The sequence below is a fragment of the Ambystoma mexicanum genome, chromosome 3q (assembly GCF_040938575.1).
Source record: "Ambystoma mexicanum isolate Mex_15411 chromosome 3q, UKY_AmexF1_1, whole genome shotgun sequence".
NCBI lineage: Eukaryota > Metazoa > Chordata > Amphibia > Caudata > Ambystomatidae > Ambystoma > Ambystoma mexicanum.
The window spans coordinates 257148983-257169129 of record NC_090926.1 but is presented as its reverse complement, the minus strand read 5'-3'; the positions used below and the strand labels follow the sequence as shown (position 1 = coordinate 257169129).

The 20147-nt window shown below is 45.3% G+C and overlaps 1 protein-coding gene across 3 annotated transcripts in view; it reads right to left on the bottom strand.

The window, feature by feature from the left end:
- TIMELESS (timeless circadian regulator) overlaps positions 1 to 20147 on the bottom strand; it is a 1506051-nt gene that overhangs the window by 1241863 nt on the left and 244041 nt on the right. For 2 of the 3 annotated variants that reach the window (XM_069653695.1, XM_069653693.1), the window contains exons 2-5: positions 13543 to 13602; positions 10372 to 10509; positions 9850 to 10003; positions 9610 to 9724 (exon numbers count right to left, since the gene is read on the bottom strand). In XM_069653695.1, the coding sequence (XP_069509796.1) occupies positions 9610 to 9724; positions 9850 to 10003; positions 10372 to 10468 (366 nt within the window). In that variant the 5' untranslated portion in view covers positions 10469 to 10509; positions 13543 to 13602. The remainder of the gene's footprint in view (positions 1 to 9609; positions 9725 to 9849; positions 10004 to 10371; positions 10510 to 13542; positions 13603 to 20147) is intronic. The other variant, XM_069653694.1, reaches the window with a different exon arrangement.

Genomic DNA, 20147 nt, shown 5'->3' with positions numbered 1-20147 from the left:
TATATCGCTCGACTCATGGGATGACCCAAATTTCGATGAAGTAGAAGGGGATTTAGGGGGTCTTATCCAATGACAATTTTGATTTATGCTCTTTTAAGGCCTTACCCATCATCCACTTACAAGAACGACAGTCATAGGTTTCATGCTCGATGCCAAGGCACCAGATGCATATTTTATGCAGGTCCGTGATGGACATTTTGGTGCTGCATTTTAGGCAATTTTTAAAGCCGGTCTACGGAGGAACAGGCGTCTAAGACGAGGCCATATCGAAAACTCTTTCGGGCAAAAACTGAAGCACACTGTAATTCTTGAAGCTATCACTTTCGTGGAAAAACAGAACTGAAGCCACCGGACGTTGTGCACGATATACATACTAGACTATTACGTCAACCGAGATGGAAGCCCTTGAGGGACATCGGGTCGACCATGTCGATGCACAGCACCCTCTGCCAAGAAGAAAAACATTTTCTAAAGCAGCTGAAGTTGGAAACAAAGATACAAGATGAGGAATACGTGGGAGGACACAATCCATTTGAAAAGGGTAATAGGTAGGGTAGTAGTTCTGTCTAAGGGTGCAGGTGCACAGGAAAGTAGTGTTGGGGGTTGTCCAAGAAAGTGGACAGCTAAGGACATAACCGGACAAAAACCTAGACTGGCAGACCCTCACAGAGCTGGATCAGATGGCAGAAGATGGTCCACAGATTCAATGTGCCAAAAAGATCAAAGGCCAGAAAATATAGCTAGCTGTAGCGTACCCCATGTACCGTCCCATAACTGCATTGCTGTTTTTAGCGAGGGAAGTACATACATAGCCTTAGGTCTCTCTCTCTTGGGTACTCATATCCTGCAGTGCAAGGGCCTCTTGTTAGGGAGAATTCTCATTTCTGTGCCAATTCCATTCAACCTTCGGGACCCACAGCTCTTTTGCTGGACTTTAGGACTTTTTAGTTTTAACCCTGGAGAAGAGGGAGACCTTTTCCTCACTCTCTCATGTGTTTTAACCTGATTTTGAATATGCGTTTCCACTGTTTTTGGAGTCTGAAACTCCATAGGCATCTACTTTTTGTATGGCGACACACAGCCCCTTCAGTGCAGTGTCACAGAGAAATCCTTTAGATTTCTCATAACTTTTAAATACTTTTTCTTGTGTGAACTACTGTTCCTAAGAATAGTAAAGTGAAATTGACTTTACTTACCGGTCTATGTAGGTCCAGCACACCCCATTTTATGTGGAGCACTGCGGGGGTTACCTAGTAGCCCCTTATCCTACATTCTCATGTAACCATTTTCTATGTTACCCTCACTACTTTAAAATGGCTGGTGGAGGTGGTTTAATGTTCCTACCATTGTGCTTTTCTACTGCAGGCTGAATCCTCAGCTGCAGTACAGCATCCATGGGTGACCATTTCTGTCAAAATGACCCCGTCTAATTTTTTCACCATTTTCGGTTTGTGAGGTCTTTCTTGGGTTTTACTCTGTGCGTTGAGCCAGGTTTGAGCCCTTTGTTCGGTTTGCCTTTGGCAGACTTCAGCCCTGAAGCCCACCTCTGGCTCCAATGTGTCTGGAAAGTCAGGATGTGGGGGGTGTTCCCAATAATCCCCTGTCCTTTGTCTCTAGGAGTGCATGAATGCAACCAGTCCTGACTGGCTGGCTGTCCTTTTAGGACAGCCATCCTGCTGTTTGATTGACAGCCTAGGCTGTGCTTGAATGGGAGAAACCTGCTTAAAAGGCAAGGATTTTGGGACTAGAGGCAGAGTCGACCACTGGGAGAAACAACCGATTAAGAAACCATGAGAGAACCTTGCTGCGTCCTCCTGGACCTTTGAATTGCCTGTTGTAGCCCTGACACTGTGCTGAAACTCTTTTCAATTCGCCAGAGAAGCTCCGGAAGGGACGACTTCTTCCCTTGGGTTAATGGGACCAACTAACCGCGAGACAAACTCCACTGGACAATCTTCCCTGATTGGCTATACTTCTTCGCTGCTGCAAGACCCGAGTGCCAGGGATTGAGAAATCAGTAGTCGAGTGCTACGTCCGACATCCGGCCAGAAGCTCCAGGAGTCTCCTAGGGACCCTCCAGAAGCAGGACGACCCGAGCTCAAGTTCACTCACCAGAGTGCAGGACCCAATGAGTGAAGTAAGCCCAACCGTTATCCGAGATCCACAACTGCTGTTTAACGAGCGTTGAAACCTCAAATTGCCGCTGATGCGAAAAGAGCTGTAGCGGCCGACAACCTCCAAATTGCCACCACAGGACCACGCCAGACGTTCTCCCTCTTGTCCCCACGAATGAGGCTCAGGAACACAAGCTCTGCATCACTGCAACAAGACAAAATCCAGCTGGACCACTCTTCTAACCAGAGGTACCATTTAGACTTCGACTAAACGCAGTGTCTTTTTAGCTGTGTTCTTCTCAGTTGGGAATTGCATTAGCTTACCTTTAGAGTCGATTCCAACTCTGCCTTTCACAGGCTTCACAGCGGGTGACCCTACAAGTGATTTCTACGTCGTGCAAGACTTTATCTATGAAGTGCCTCAGCTCCACAGACTGTGCTCCAATTGACTTTGGCTGTCCTGGCTCCCTGCAGACTCTTCTAGTCCATTGACTTTGATATTTCTGTCCCTTATAGGTGGTAACTTGTTTTAGACTTGTTGCTGGGAGAAGCTTGTTTAGATCTCATTGGAAGATTTAAGTGTCCTCACCTATACTGAGAACCTGTTTAACCCTTTCCCTTCCTCAAACCTTTCCTTTCTGCAACCTCAGAATCAGCAAAGTATAATTAGTGTGATACATAAATGCCATTACTGTCCTTGTGAATGAAGTCACCTCAGGGTGTAGGAAGTGTGAAAGAGGCATATCCAAAGAGTATCCACCAACTTGTGCTGATCCTAAAAAGTAATTTAAAGTATATTGACCTGGTTATATTAATTGTCTTTTTAACAAATGCTTATTTCAGCCGCTGAATTCCTCGCAAGGGGTATTTCGGATCACTCTCCACTTCTTCTAACCTTGAAGAATGCCTGTCGATGTCCGGATCGCAACTGGCGCCTGAACACATACCATCTGCGGCTCCCTGAAATCGCGGAGGAACTGGAAAAAAAGACAACGGAGTATTTCAAAATTAACGAGCGCTCAGTGGACTGCCCAATCTCTATCTGGGAGGCGTACAAGACAGTCCTTCGGGGAGAAGCCATCTCGGCGGTTTCCACCCAACAAAAACGACAAGTCCAAAAGATCAGAGAGGCAGAGGCACATGTCCTGCAGTGCGAGCGACAGACCCTAGAACACAGCGACCAGGAGACAAAGGATGCCCTGACCACGGCACAAGATACCCTCAGTAACCTAGCTCTGGACAATGCACGAACAGCCCACCAGCTAGTCCGGAGTCAAATTTATGAACGTGGCGACAAAGCAAACAAGACACTGGCCTGGTTGGAGAGGCGTGAACAAAACAGGGGACATGTACATGCCATTAAATCGCCGGATGGCACACTACTCACAGACGACTGACATTGTCGAAGCATTTGCCACCTACTACGAGAAGCTCTACACCCCACCTGCCGAGAGCTTGCCTGCTGTACCCTCCCACTACCTCGACCGGATCGAGATCCAAAACTCACAGCACCAGTCAGAACTCCTGAACGCTGAACTCACGGAGGCCGAGGTGCAAGAAGCACTTACACAGCTCCAGCCCGGGAAAACTCTGGGTCCCAACGGTTTCCCCACAGAAACATGGAAATATCTCAGAGGTACATTATCGGGCCACATGCACCGCATGTTCCTACGTAGCAAAGAACTAAGGACGCTCCCCTCGGACCTTTAGGAATGCATGCATAGTAGTCATACACAAACCAGGGAAACCTCCAGAGGAATGTGCCTCCTATCGTCCCATCTCACTAATCAATGAAGAAGCCAAGGTCCTCGCCAGAACACTCACCATCAGGCTTCTGAAGGTGATGGAGACCCTTATCCATCCAGACCAATGTGGATTTATGCCCAATAAATCCACTAGCATGAATTTACGCAGAATCCAACTGGCGCTGAGCAGAGCCAAAGAAATACCGGCCCCTCTAGCCCTCCTGGCGGTGGACTTTGAAAAGGCATTTGACTCGGGGTGGGACGCTTTGTGGGCAATCATGGACCAGATGAACCTGGGGCAAACATTTATATCATGCGTCCGGCTGCTCTATTCATCCCCGGAGGCCACGATAAGGGTGAACGGTAGGTCCTCTAAATCATTTCCCTTGGGTAGGGGTACGAGACAGGGGTGCCCGCTGTCTCCGCTTCTCTTCCTCCTAGCCATCGAACCACTTGCTATTGAGCTCAGAGCCAACACCAACAGGACCAGATTCGCCTGGCTGGGGGGGTGGGGGTGGATGACCTCCTTGTGTACCTTAGTAACCCGCACACCTCATGCCCTATTGTCTCCCTCATCCTTAGAGAATATCAAAACTTTGCGGGCCTGAAAGTGAATGAAACCAAAATCATTTACTTCCCAACCCAGGGTGGCGAATCTGCGATTCCTGAGACCTGCCCATACCATATGTCTATCAGGGAATTTACATATCTAGGCATACGACTCGATCCGACACTTGAAGGGTTCCTCCAGCTGAACCTACAACCAGTACTACAGCGATTTAACAAAGACACTTCCCAATGGCAATCACTCCCCCTATCGCTAATGGGCAGAGGCGCATTATTCAAAATGATGACCCTCCCCAGACTCCTTTACGTTCTCCAAAACGCCCCATTTACCATCCCCAGAGAAACCTTCGCACTTATTGATAGGAACCACTGCACGCTACTATGGGAAGGGAAGCAATCCAGAATCGCCCTTGACACGCTCCAGAGATCGGTCTGGGAGGGGGGGGTATCGGTCTCCCCTGCATACGTACGTATTACCTTGCGACACAGATCGGAGTGGTAAACGATTGGATGCATGCAGACCTCACACTACCACACATCCGTATCGAACTAGAGACCATGACCCCGTTAACCCCGCTGCAGACTCTGTATGCCACCCACAACCACCTCCCGAAGTTACCCAAGACGACACATATCCGTCGAGCTTGGCGGGAGGCACACAAACTGATCGGCTGGAAAGGAAAGCCAACACTGTCCCAACCTATATGGCACAACGCACTCCTTCCAGAAGTAGTGAAAATGGGCTCTTTCGGTCACTGGCACGCAAAAGGGATACACACACTGGCACATGTGATACAGGACGGTCGCCTCCTGGACTTCGGGACCATGCAGGTGCAGTTTGATTTGGCGCCCATGGACCGGTTTCGGCATGCGCAACTGGCCCACGCCATCCACACCCAATTTCCAGACACGACAAACATACCCCCATGCTCTCCCATTGACACCAATATCCTCCCGCAACGCATCCCCTCAAAGGTCACCTCCACTCTCTGTCTTCAGCACGCTCTGGCTTCAGAACGCCGGATCTATAATCCACGGGGTTGCCTCCGCAAATTCGAAAAAATATGGGGCAAATGGCTTGATGCTCAGTGAAGCCCGCCGATGGATGCAGATCAACACTTCGAGTAACATTATTTGCCTGCCTTGTCCTGCAACTGTCCTAGGCCCTTGACCCTGCGGGGCCCCTCTTGCTATTGATCTTGCTATGCCTCTCATTTGTTGTATGCCAATGATTCATGCTTATTGTTATTATGTTATGCCTCTTAAACCCAATAAACAGTTATAAAAAATGCTTATTTCAAAATTGATATTAAACGAATAAAGAACTATTTGTAACTGAAACCTTGAGTGTAAGTGTTACTTGGTTACTTGCATTTATGACTTTCATTTCTACAGCTCTACAACTAACATGTACCCCTCTTTCAATCACACTACCAACTTGTATAGTACAGACCTATACCAAAAGGTGGGTTACGTAATACCAAGCAGATAAGTGTTGTGGAGTCTCACACAGTGTTACTACACCAATTCGTACCCAACAGCCTCACCACTACATACTCTTCCACCACCTTAAACTCTTTGGTTGACCCATTCTCTAAAACCTTGCAGTTGTGAAGCCTGGTAGCATTTCAAAGGGTTTAATAAAGCTAAACCGCCCATATTCCTACTTTGATCTAACATAGCTATGGTGACTATGAGTTGAATCCTTCCGCACAAAGGAAGATCCCTTACCTACATTGGTAAAAAGAAAACGATAAAACAGGGTATCTGGCTAGGAAGGGCCTGGAAGAAATAAAAAATTGTGGAAATAGGATAATCTTCGCAGGCGTTATTCTGCTAAACTACGATATGGCCCGATATGTCCTGTGCTCCTTTCTAATAGCAATAATCAAGTCTGGTTAGTTAGCCCAGTATAAGGTGGATATTTGGGCGGTGAGGTTAAAATCCAGATCGTTAATATTCTCTATGGTCCAGATGAAGTGGGTCGGCTCAGCTAATTATTCAGCTTGTTTAGGTTCCAAATGTATGTTTAGTACCAGGCTTTTACTCAGATTTACCTTTAATCCAGATAATGGTTGGACTGAGTCTAATAAATGAAGCACTGGAGAAAGGAGGTTGTCAGCGAGGCCAAAGAAAAAATGTTGTAGGTGAACAGAGCCATCTTATGAGAACTTCCCACATAGGTAATGCCTTGTTTCGAAGTAAACTCCTTCATCAAGGGTTCTAGTGACTCTACTGTGAATGCAAACAGGATGGGGCAGCGAGTACCACTGTCTTTCCTCTAATTATCTCAAACTCCTGAAAAGATTGTAATTTGCCAACACTTCTGCCGAGAGATGTGTAAAGGACAAAACGTCACCTTATAAACTTCTTCTAAAGCGCTACATTGCCCACGGATGCTCTTAATAATGGTCACGTGGTGCCGTCAAAAGGCTTTTCCTTGTTGAGGGCTAGGAGGACAGCAGTTATCAGTTTATTCTGAGCAATACCTAATAAATCCACTACCTTCCACACATTATCCGGTTCCTGTCTTCAGGTCATAAAGCTGAATTGCTCTCTACCCGTTATATTGCGTTCTAATATTGTAGCAAGCATGCATGCCTACAGTTTAATGTCAGTATCGACTACTGCAATGGGCCAGTATGAGGATCATTGTGTAGGGTCTCATCCTTGCTTAGGGATAATGCAAACAGAATGTAGTTCCCACTAATGATCTGTTGCATCCTGCTAAGTCAAACCACATTTTGTTTTCAGGTCCCCTACAAATGAGTACCATATAGAACCATGCCCTTTTGGAGAGGCAATTTCTTCAACTATAGAGTCAGTGAGCACAGATGTGGTAACCTTGTCCTAGCCGGTTTGTTGATGTAAAACCACCTCACTGCAAATTGTAGATTTACTCCTGCTAATAATATACTAAGATTGAGCACTGAGAACCCTCAGACAGTCGATTGTATATTTTATTTAAATAGTATATATTGTAAATCCTGTAAATAACTGTATAACTTAATGACCCGTTGCCTGTGGTAACTAATGGAACTGTAAATGCTTCTTACCCTGTATCTCCAGCGCCCATATATCTACAGGTTAGGTGTGCTTTACAAATGCTAAATAAATCAATTAAATAAATAAAACATGGCTGTGCTATAGTCTTCCCTGGAACTCAGAGATAGAATGTTTCCTCTCTAGGTTTCCAGGAATGCACTTCTGAAAGCACGACATTGGGAAAGAAAAATATCAAAGCCCATGCATGTGCTAATCTAGGACCGTTACACATGGGAGAATCCATCTCAGAGGGTAAGACAGAGATGGTACAATGGTATCCCAGTTGGTAGGGAACCATGAGAATCACTATTGCATCAGTTTTCTGATATAGATTCTCCGTCTCTCCCTCCTTACCCAATGCCCCGCTCTCTCCTCTATACAGGGTGACCCTCCTATTGTCAACCTGGATACATCTCAACATAGAAGCAATAAGACCACCAACCACTTAGTGCTGGCCTGCACTTACCCTGATGAAAGTGGTCTAAATAACCTTTATCCAATGAAACTGGTAGGCGTTTTGTGCCCTGACACATGGAAACGGACAGAGGAGGTCCATAAGTCAGGCCACAAAGTGATCCTCTCCCTAAGAATTACAAGGACCATGTATTGACTGAGGAACAGAGCCTAAACAAGATATACAACTCTGGTCCTCAAAGAATAGGAGTTTTCTTTGATCCACCTTGGTCCAGTTACTCCAGTTTTCCTTTTTAAGAATTTTGTGTATAGCAATACACATGAACTTTGTCTCTTGACCTATTCTTTCCAGCCAAGAAACATCTCTTAAAACTAGTTGCATTCCATAGAAACCAAATAGAGTTGATATTCCCTTGGAAAACAGAAAAGCTCTGCTAGAAGATATGTTAAGGAAAAGGACAACAGGAACACCAAATACTGATTGATCTGTGAAGATAAAGCAATTCTTGAACAAAACTAACCTGAATCAATATGTGGTAACATGACCATTAAGAGAAAAATTCGGGTGTTCGATCCCTTAACCTGGTTCTACCCGTGGATATCTGTGATATTGTCTTTCATGAGTAAAACATTTGCCCCCAAGTAGTAATGTGTGAAAAGCCTTCAGAGTTAAACACATAGCCCTGAGCTTTCACACATTAATGTGCTTCTTGCAATCTTGCACACAACTCATTGTGAATCTGCAGTGGCTCCCACACTGAACATGGAATAATCAGTCATAACTGTAAGTGACATAGCTAGTCTTAAAAAAGAGTAAGCCTAGAATAGGATTCTGTTTCTGAGACCTCCCCTGACTGTCTCACTTGATAGAATTTGGAATAGAAATTGGTTCCAAAAACTGGCGCGATGTAGTTAAATGCATCTCATCTTGAGGACGACCAAATGCACCATTCGAACACACATCCTGAGGCCACAATAGCAATTTCTTGAAAGGGGGATGGACAGAGGAGAAAAAAGAAAATAAACGTACATGGTGGGTGCATAGTGGCAGAGAATGGGGTGACAATTGGGAGCAGGTGTTTTATATATTGTATGCTGTGTTTTATAGATTACTGAATATCCTGCTCCCCTTCATACTCTAGTTATTTGTATGCACGTGCTGACAGAATTATTCAGAACTTGCTTTGATGTGCTGCATCCTGCACTTTTCACCCTTCTTTCCCTCTCCACATTCAGCACTTTGAGACAGCCCAACAGTGATGTAAAGTGCAACACAAGCAACAGGCATTATGAAGTTTCTTTCCCTCCGCTACTTCGCCTCTGTCCTGTCAAGCACTAAATAAGCAACCAACATAACATACAATTTGACTGACAAAACTGTGTAAAAAGAATAAAGAGAAATACGAGCAATCCTACAAGGGTACGAGAATGACAGTCAGGGGAATGTAGGGGGGAGGAAATCTGGATGAAGGTAACGAAAAACAGTGCTAGCTATGTACAAACAAGTGTAGCACCTATGTTTAAGTGTAGCAACAGGGGCAGTGCTAACATTGTTCACAGACATCCAACTAATTTAATCAAGGAAACATGGGTACTGATTCTGCAAGGTGCATTCCATAGATTTCCTTCCAATGTACATGTTCTTCTGCAAATGTCTTTGATACGTTAATGAAGTAACCCCCTTTTAGAATGCATGGTTCGACTTGTGTGTGGCTCCTACTCACCTCCTTGTACCCCTGCAGGAATGTCACAACCTGCAGAAAATGATGCCGGAAAGTAGGATCATCAGGAACTTTGCCAAAACACAACAGAGCTGGCTGTGTGAGGTTAACCATCAACCTGAGGACAGAAAGACAGTTTTCTATGAGTTATCCTTTAGAATACACAAGAATGAACAAGTTGCTTTTCCTTCAAGGTTGCGCACCCAAGATGGATAAGCAGTACCCTTCATGGCAGAAACTGACCGTATAGTAGCTTCAAACAGGGCCTTGTCCTGGTGATGTTGGATGACAAGCGGTACTAGATCATTCTGCAGGATTTGTGCAGCTCCCAGCTGCTGTCGGATGTCTCGTGCATCATCCTCATGCCGTAGGTAACGGATAAGATCTTTCACACTCTCTGCAGGATAAAGATGGAGAATGATCATGGGGTGGAGGTGAGCGTTTACTGGGATAGCACTGCCTATCTACTTCAACATGGAGCAGGGCTATCTCATACTGGATACCCATGAACTACCTGACCAACTACTCATCAGCATGCAGGACCAAAACTTGGATCATGCAAGACCATTCAGTTCTTGTACTCAGTCTAGAAATAGCATCTCTAAAGGGCAAAAGATTTGCCCTTTGATCTATTATTGGCAACATTGTTATCTGCCAATCAGTGCTTGAAATGCAAAGCAATCAGGATTCTGGTTCTCTTATTTTGGTAAATTGACTTTGCACCCCCCTGCCCCCACCTCTAACTATCCCCAACTGAATACTTACCTAAACACTCTGGCTCCTTGTGGTAGGTATCCCCTTCCAGGTAACCGAGGGCACTGCACGTTGCTAAAAGCTCACAATTCATCATGTACAAGTCCATAAATCGCAACACAACGAAATTGAAAGAAGGGGAGACAGAGCCTGAAATCAAATACAGAGAAAAATTATCGAAATATTGCAATCCCTGTGGAACCACCGGCACATACCGACTGAGAACCTATAAAGACTGATATTTATTTCAGGTATTGAGTAGAGGGGGTATCCTCACTTCATTAGATACTTACTACTCATCAGCAACCCATAAACTCTTTTCAGAAAAATGCACCCCTGTAAAAACTTTTCTTTGTGGACAGAAGTTATTGCCTTTTCTACCTCCAACAGCCACCAAATACCTGCCAGGGATCCACATAATTGCATGTGCCCCATATCAGATCTGACAGGGACCACCCCAGAACACACCACTATCAGCTCTGCCTACACCCCAGCCGACAAACCATCAGCTGATGAGACAATCGCCCGACATATAGTGAAGCTTGAACTTTCTAATTTGGTACATCCAACACGTGCTTTGAAGCAGCCATAAGGTGACATTTAGAGCTCCATAAAACAACCAAACAGCACTCAGTTCATCAAAAAAGGCCATGATGCCTAGAGTCGATCAGCAAATGTAAGGTGGAAAGCTGGCTCTAAAGGGCTTTTGGACTAATGGTCCCCGTGCTTCTCCCTCAACAGAACAAGAAAAGAGCACAGTCTCAGCCCAAGAGTAAACTAGCCTCTTTCAGCATTAAGCCCAAGAGTAATCTAGCCTCTTTCAGCACATTTGTCAGGAAAGAAGGTTTTTTCTACTTTAAGGCTTCATTCCTTCGAGGCCCTCGAGGATATTTGCTGACTCTTGGAACTGTCTTTTTTTGTCACGTGAAGTACTTTTCCCATCCCCACATTCCCCTGTTACTCACTGCTTGAGACAAGTACTGGTCGGTCGCTAAAGCCATCAGTGCAGGGGAACACTACCCACATTTTACTTTTGCGTATAGCACTACTACAGCCTTTATGGCTAGACATGTAGGAACACTATAGCATGACAAAGCGGTGATGGCTGGAAGGTTTAGAATTATTCTGAACCTCTGACATTGCTCTCGGCAACACTCCAGACCACTGTTCTTCGCTTGCCAAAACATTACAAAAAAGGAAAGACGAAATGCAAATCAGTCTTGGTCCCACCCCAAAAGTGGCCGCCCAGCCCGAACTGCTTGATCACATCCCTTCTGCATGAGACCTCAAGAATCCCATTACATGTTTCAGTGAGGAGTAGCTTGGGTCTCTAAGCCCAGTAGGCATGGGACCCCAATCTGGGTCCCCACTCGGGGTGACTATACCAAATAGCAGAATTAATCTTAACCTCTAGCATTGCTCTCTGCAACACTCCAGACCATCGTTTTTCGCCTGCCAAGACATTACAAAAAGGGAAAGACCATATACAAATCAGGCTTGGTGCCACCCCGGCTGTGCTGTGTTTAGTTTATAAGTCTGTAATAACTTATTAACCTTAGTTTTTGTCCCCACTTTTCATTGCAACAAAGTACTATTTTGTGATGCAACTGCATAGCTGTATTCCATTTAATGGGTGGCAGGGGTGTCCCCTTTCAACACCTTAGTTATGTTTTGTAACGGTTGTCACCCAAAGGTGAAACCCAAGATCCATTGATTTTGAGAACATTCTATTGATCTCTTGACTCGTTTTCACGCATCTGTATGACATTTTCCCAAGATGTGTTTTCGCTCGAGTCCCACAAAACCTGAAGGATTCGTCCAATGGTTTAATCCAAGTTATCCTTGGTAAATACTTACATATTTGTCAATATAGTGTGTGTGGATAGTCCTTTACATGGTTTCTCTCTGGAGTGATGATTCTCCTGTGCCAATGACCAACCCTCCCACTAGTAAATCCCAGCTTCCCATCACATCTACCAGAGAGAGTTGGATCTAACTTTAGTCAAACTTTTCCCCAGAGGTCCTCTTCAAGTTGCTAACTCCCATACAAGTGGTGGTATATAAACGACCTCCTAGAACCATTAGAACTATGCCCATAAAGCTCAGAGTAGGCCTCAAAGTTCCAGGCAGCGCCTGATCCAGGGCACGTTTGCCAGAGGGGCCACAGTGCAAAACATACAAGAGTACCCATAGTTTCACACATCATTTCGGTCTATAGAACCTGGCTATTCAGGGCCTAGGGACTTAGTAGGGAATTTGCTCCCCTATCTTGTGCATGATTTTAGCACATACAGGCGTTGTACAGGTCTACATTTGTTCATTGGGAACACAAGCAGGGTAAATAAACCATGCTGCCAACTGTAATGCAGGACGTAACTGCAATACAGAGTGGGAGGCATACAGCGAGTCACAGGTCATGTTAACAACTGGGAACGTAGAGATCAGGAAACTAAACAATTTTCTTTTTTTTAAAAAGATGAATTCAAATCCCACGCTCACTTGAGGTTTACAAATGTACAAGTATATACTAACACAGGGCTGTGACCATGCAGGTGTGGCATTCCAGTTGAAATGTTCATTTCACTCTTTTCTTAAACCAGACTCGCATTCCTCTTTCTTACACAGTCACTTCAACTTTAAATGCATAGATTCAAATGCCATGCCAATTCTAGGTGGGTGGATTGATGAGCCTCAAGCATATCCAATATATCTGGTCTCCAAACCAAACGGGACTGCTTGAGCACATCTTAAGCCCAATCTGCAACCAAACCCACACCTAGCAGGCAGTAACGGATCTGCCATATAAAAGACACCTCTTAAGTTATCGTCATTGCATCTTTAACTCCTCATTTCCTGAATTTCTTCTCACTCCAACTGGAGAAGTTGAGTCCACATGATCACAGTCTTAAACACATGCCCACCCCACCAACTAAATGGATTTACCTTCTACTGTGTGCTTCCTGCTCCCACTTTATCCGACATACTCTCACTAAACCTAATCTTCCAATTACAGATCAAGGTAATAAAACTGAGGCATGGACACAATAGATCATAACCACTCGCACAAGACTCAGTGAGAGGAGAGCACTATGGTGGTAACAGGCACAGTATGAATGCCCATTACATTAATTCCACAAAATTTAATGTACCCACTGATCCAATAGTTTACCTATATTCACTTACCCTACCCTGGATTCAGATGAGTTTAGTCAAATGAAGTCGAAGATCCAATGCAGTCAGCATCTATGAAAGAAAAGGAGAGAAATCAGGGTAAGAAACAAAGTGATACAAATAAATTGTCAGCAAACAGACAGCCTTAATATCAATATATTTAAATGTTTTGATAAGTGTGAGAAACCCAACAGTGTTCTCACTCCTAACCCCCTTGGATCCTCTGGGCAGGTGGCCATTGCTTTTGGATCATGACCCTGGGGGCTGAGAAGCGAGGGAGGGTCATCTGGGTAGAGGGTCCTTCAGGAGTCAGATGACCTTATGTGAACCATAGAATTCCCCCTTTTCCCAGTGATGAACAACCCGACCTTGATGGGTTATTTTAAGTCGGTTCCCCTCAAATCACCATATTGATTGTTTATTTGTATGGCACCTATACACTATCAATCAATGTGTTTCAAAGTGCTTCTAGAAGGGAGGGATCATGGGAGAATATAATTACATTCTTACAAGTCCTTGAAACAAATCAGAATATGAAAAATAACTATCATAATCAGCCTGGCGACATTTCAGATAGTGCAAGGAACAATAAGGAGGATAGGGGAAAGGAAAAATGAGAAAACAAGCAGTTACATTACTATGCCTGAAGACAATTGGTGTAGTGCTGGAAAACAAACAAGAGGAGAGGGAGGAGCGGGGGTGTGGAACGAGGGAGAAGGAGAGGAGCAAAACAAGCAACTATCATAATAGGTCTGACGACAGTTCGGAATAGTGCTGGAGGGGGAAGTGGGTAGGAGAAGACATGGAAGGAAGGGGGGGGAGAGACAGACAAGCTGCCATCAAAGGTCCCGAGACAAATGATAGAGTAAGTGCTAATGGACATAGAAGGGAGGGGAGGAGGAGAGGGCAGATGGCTGTGAAAGACACGCGGCTACAATTACTATGCCTGACGGCAATTGAGGTAGTGCAGGAATTTAAATATGGGACACTTGACAGACGAGGAAGCAGCAACTGATAGTAATGAACACCATGCAATCTCACCATTCTTGTACTGAGACGGGGAAGAGGCAACAGAGCAATGAACATCATACACTTTCACCACCTTGGTACTGGGACGAAGAAGATGCCTGCAAGGTGGTGTGAAGGTCAGGCATGTCCTCCTAATAATGGTCGGGTAAGGTTGATTGAGAGAAAACACCTGCAACCTGTTAGAGGGTTGCTGGTGTATAAAAGGAGGAGGAAAAAACAACACAGCAGCAGCAGCAGGGAGGCTTGTGTGATCAGCTGGGAATCTTGTTGGAAGAGAGGCAAGCCTTTGGAGGGAACTACTGTAGGGAGGTCCATGGTAAACAGCACGCCGAGACGCTGGGGACTGCAAGGAGAGGTGGTCCGAGACAGCCTGGCATGAGATCAGAAGCTCTATGAAGTTGACTGCCAGTGGATAAGGGAGCCAGATGGAACGTTGGCCCCTTTCAATCAGAGTGCTTGTTCCCTGTTGCAGAGAAACTGGCTCAGTGGTGTCAAAGGGGCAGAAGTTGGAGCCCTGGCAGCAGAAGCTGCAGTTTGTGTGTTCCGCGTTGCAAGGACAGCTACTATGGCTGGTGAGTTTCTATGAAATAAGAAACCCGGTGTGCGGGTGAATGAACATTTCCATTGTGCTGAAATACTTTGTATCTAGTAACAGAGTGGTCGTGTGCATAAGAAGTGCAAGTTTTCAAAAGGTCTCCAGTCCTAGACTTTTTCCATTGTTGAACGTTAAAACAGAAGAAATATTTGTATTGGAGTGGTCACATATCTGAAAGCAGAACAGTTTCGAAATTCTGAGTTTGGGAAGTTCTTTTAAAAAGAAAAAGGAATAAATATTCTACAGCTGGCTGAATGAAAACAGGATCGTAAGCCACACCAATGTCCAAAGAACACCAAAGTGAATGCAAACTTTATAATTAATCAGAAAACGCTGCATGTTGAAATTGGCAGTGAAGGGAGTTTGGCAATCATTCAAAACCACTGCATGCTGAATTGGTGAAGCAACTGAACTTTCAAGTTACTTTCAAGAACAGCCCAAGCCCTTTCTTTGGTGTGTTTGGGACGTAAACCCAGAGACATCACAAACTACCTTTCTTGTCTGAGGATGGAACCTCAAGGCTTTCTTTTGTGCTATGAACTGTGGCGCTTGGAACTTGGGGAAGGGAACCCCAAGGATTGTTTCAAAACTATATAATCTTGAACTTGGAAAAGATAGACTTTCTGTGGAACTGTTTTATACTTTGGGAAGGGAGCTGAAAGAAAGCTGCGAGCTGGAAGAAGTTCAGAACATTTTGTTGAAAACGGTTTCTCTGGACTTTTTTCCATCCCTACACATTGGTTTATTATCTTTGTGAGGGCAACGATAGGTTTTGGACACATACGGACCTTTAAGTTCAACTTTGACTCAAACTTTCCTTCGTTTTATTCAGGTAGGGAAATCCCACCTTAGCATAGGGCAAGTTAGGCTTTAACCATCCTGACAGTTAAGTTAATAAATATTCTTTTGTTCAACTAGATATCTCTTGTCTGTGTCATGCTTCATGATGCCTTCAAAGAAGTCTGAGGTGGGTCATAGGGCATTGAGGCTAAATGCAATGCAGACGACATGGAAAAAACAAACGAGAGGCAAATCGAAGAAGAGGAAAAAAACAGCACTTTACCACTAGATGTGAAATGGGAATTAAGATCGCTTTTCCAGAACAGAAGCCAAGTAAAAGGACAGCAGTTGACCCCTCTCCCTATGCCTCCACACCAAATGCAGTAGGCGAGTCCAGCATGGCTAGTAGCCAGCAATGACCAAATCTAAAACAGACTGGCTCAATTCACACAGCACCCACCTACCTATCTGAAACTATAACTAAGAACTCTTCCATCCGTCCCAGAAGAAGCCATCACGCCAACCAACTCTGAGTACCCACTGTAAAAAGAGCCAAAGCCGGCGGCATTGGCTTCCCACACATAGCTCCTAAGCTCTGGAATGCCCTCCCTAACTCACTCAGAGCAGAACCTTCTCTGTATTCCTTTCGCAAATCTGTCAAAACCACTCTATTCAACTAACTCCATCCTTCCTTCCTTCACCCACACCAGCTCGCATACGTCTGATACGAAATGTGTCTGATACGAAATGTGTCTTGTAATGAAAATTGCTTTGTAACCATCTTCCTTCCACGGTAACCAGATTATGTATGTCTTCATGTAACAGCGCCACGATGCCCCCGGGCTGACGTGCGCTTTAAATAAATCTGAATAAATAAATAATGTCTTGCAAATCAATGTGTACCAGTCAACACACACATTAACCAAAATAATAAAGTCTCTAAACCATACAGGCAGCTCTGCTTAATCCCCTTCTGGGCCATCCCAGTACACCAATCTTCAGTACCCTTGGCCAACTTTGCCTCTGCACAATTAACATGCTGTTTGAACAAGGCTATCGATCTAGCACAAAATTGAGACCTCACAACCATCTCTTTTCTAGCCATGAAAAATGCTTCCGAAGCAATCTTGGATAATGACAATACGGTTAAAGAGCATCAATATGAACTAGTGCAACTAATGCAGTAAACATTACACTACATATCGATGGCAGACTCTTACAACATTGACAACTGCAAAGCATGGCTCTTGGTTCACCTTCACTGATGTGGTTATTAAACATCGTACATCATGAGCTTCTAACAAGCATCATGAAGAACCAACCACATGGGAATAGCTAGCGGAGTTCATCACTGGTTCTCAACATTCCTGATCAAACCAAACACAATTGGTCTAAAAAGTCCCCACTGTTCCCTTCTCATTTAGAGTTCATGAGAACAAAGTAGCTTCACCTATGCAAAGTCTCTGCAACCTATGGCCCCTCCAGATGTTTTGCCCCACAAGTCCCACCAGCATAATCAACGGTGAGGGATTGTTGAGCCAAAACATCTGGACAACCACAGGTAGGAGACTCTTTCACTATGGTTTTCAACATTACATCCACACTACAAGAAGGAAAAAACACTACCTGCAAATATAAAATTGAACAGGGATTCCTAAACTTCAGAGAGCCCGAAAGCCACTTTATAACCAGAAATTTTAATATAATCAGTCACTCCTTCAGCACCACACACCCATAGGATACAGTGCATTCATATCAAAAGGAATTAAACTAATCACTGTTTCCCATGCAAGGTTTGTAAGGTTCAGGCAACATTTAGAAGACCGTACACAACTGGTAACGTTCTTTCGACTGGATGTTCCTCCAACTTATTCCACATCTTTGACATGTACGGTCCACAGCTGTGTACTTCGGAAACTTTTTCGGCAGAGGGCGTCCTGCGTCGCTGGCATCTGGTCGATGTCCCTCGAAGGCCTCAGTTGAGGGCGATGTCACCCGATGTTATAAATAGGATGCATGGCGCCCGTAGCATCAGCTTATGATTTTTCCTCCATAACGTGTGACATGCACATGCCCAATGCTTGCTTGACTGCACATAGCCTTGCGGGAACGTAAGGCTGCAATAGTTTAGGAAATTCTCCAGAGGGGCACACTGGGAGGGCGATGTGGAATACATTGGAGGAACATCCAGTCGAAAGAAGGTTACCAGTAGGTAAGTAACTTGTTTTTCGAATGGATTGTGTCCTCCAACGTATTCCACATCTTTGACAGGCTCCCAAAGCAGTAGCAGAAAATGGAGGAGGGAAAAGAATTTAGAGTACCCAATCAGATGGCAGAATAAAGAACCGCCTTACCAAAGGCCATATCTTGACCATGGTGTGTATCCAGGGAGTAATGTTTAACAAAAGGTGTGGAGAGAAGCCCATATGGCTGCATCACAAATATCCCCAATAGGAACGCCCGATGCGGAAGTAGCCACGCCCCTAGTGGAATGAGCTCGTAACCCATCAGGAAGGTCCTTACGGCCAATCGGTAAAATTCAGTAATGGTGAGGATAATCCACCTGGACAAGGTCTGTTTGGTAACAGCCTGGCCCAATCGGCGCCCAGCATACCCCACAAAGAGTTGATCGTTGATCGTCCACTCTGACCCTCGACATCCTAGAAATATAAAAGCTAATAGCTCTCCTAGGGTCCAACCTATGGAGTCGCTCCTCTTCCTTACCAGGATGAGGAGGAGGATAGAAAGAAGGAAGAACCACTTACCTTAGGTAGAAAGGAAGGATGTACCCTCAGTACAACCCTATCCTTGTGGAACACAGTAAAGGGCAGCTTAGATGAAAGTGTCTGAAATTCATTCACTCAGCGAGCGGAAGTAACCGCAACCAAGAACACCATCTTGAAAGACAATAGTCTCAAAAGACAAGAGTGCAAACGTTCAAATTTAGCACCCATCAGAAATTTCAAGACCAAATTCAGATGCCAAACCAGTACCTGGAATAGAGACAGCAGAAACACATTAGTGAGCCCTTTAAGAAATTGGGAAATCAAAGGAATCTTAAAGTAAGAACATTCTTCAGACGAACGCTTGAAGATAGACAGCACTGCCAAGCAACCCTTAATGGTACCTACTTGAAGGCCCCTGTGGGCCAAAGAAAGACAGAACCATGGGAATGGAAGACTGAAAAGGATCAACATTTTGTCCTCTGCACCAGTCACAAAGATTACGCCAACGGTACAGGGATTTGGTTGCCAGCCGCCTGCCCGAAAGCAACACCTCCATCACGTCATCCATGAGGTCCCAATCCTTATACCTCAACCTGTCAAGGTTGAGAGTCTTGACCTTTGGATGGAGAACCCCGACCCCCCTCATGCGAGAGCAGATCCTCTCGGTAGGGAAGACGGCGTGGAGGGCAGATGGACATTTCTAGAAGGTCCGGGTGCCACGCTCTCCTTGCCCAATCCGGAGCAATGAGTATCATGTGGGAACCGAATCTCCGTAACCTTCACACTTGAGGAATGACTGGGACCGGAGGAAACGCGTACAGAAGTGGGAATGACCAATCCACTACGAATGCGACTCCTAAGGCTCCTCTCTGTGGAAATTCCCTTGAGTAGAATCTCTCGCACTTCCAGTTGGCACTGGTGGCGAAGAGATCCACTTGTGGGGTTCCCCAAAAGGGCGAAGATCTCCAGAAGGACTTCCCGAGCCAACTCCCACTCGTGAGAGATCGTGCTCTGCCTGCTCAGAGCATCCGCCGCTGCATTCTCCTCTCTGGCCAGATGAACTGCAGAGAATGAAATTCCCTGTTGTATTGCCCAGAACCAGAGCTGCATTGCCACTGCACAACAGGAGTGACCCTACCCCCCCCTTTTTTTTTTAGGTAATGCATGGCCACTGTGTTGTCCGTCATGATCAGGACGCTCTTCCCACGCACAGACGGCAGAAAAGCCTTCAGGGCCAGCCTGATGGCCCTCAGCTCTAACAGGTTGATGTGGAGTTTGGACTTTGACGGAGACAAACGACCGCTGGCGGTCAAATCGTCAGCATGAGCTCCCCATCCTGTGAGGGAAGCGTCCGTCACTGCAGTCGCCTCCGGCCATGGTTGCCAAAGCGGCTCCCCCTTCACCAGACTCCCTCGTTGGCCCATCACAGAAGATCCTGGGAGACAAAGAGTGAAATCTGAACGGGATCAGACATCTTGCCTGAGAAT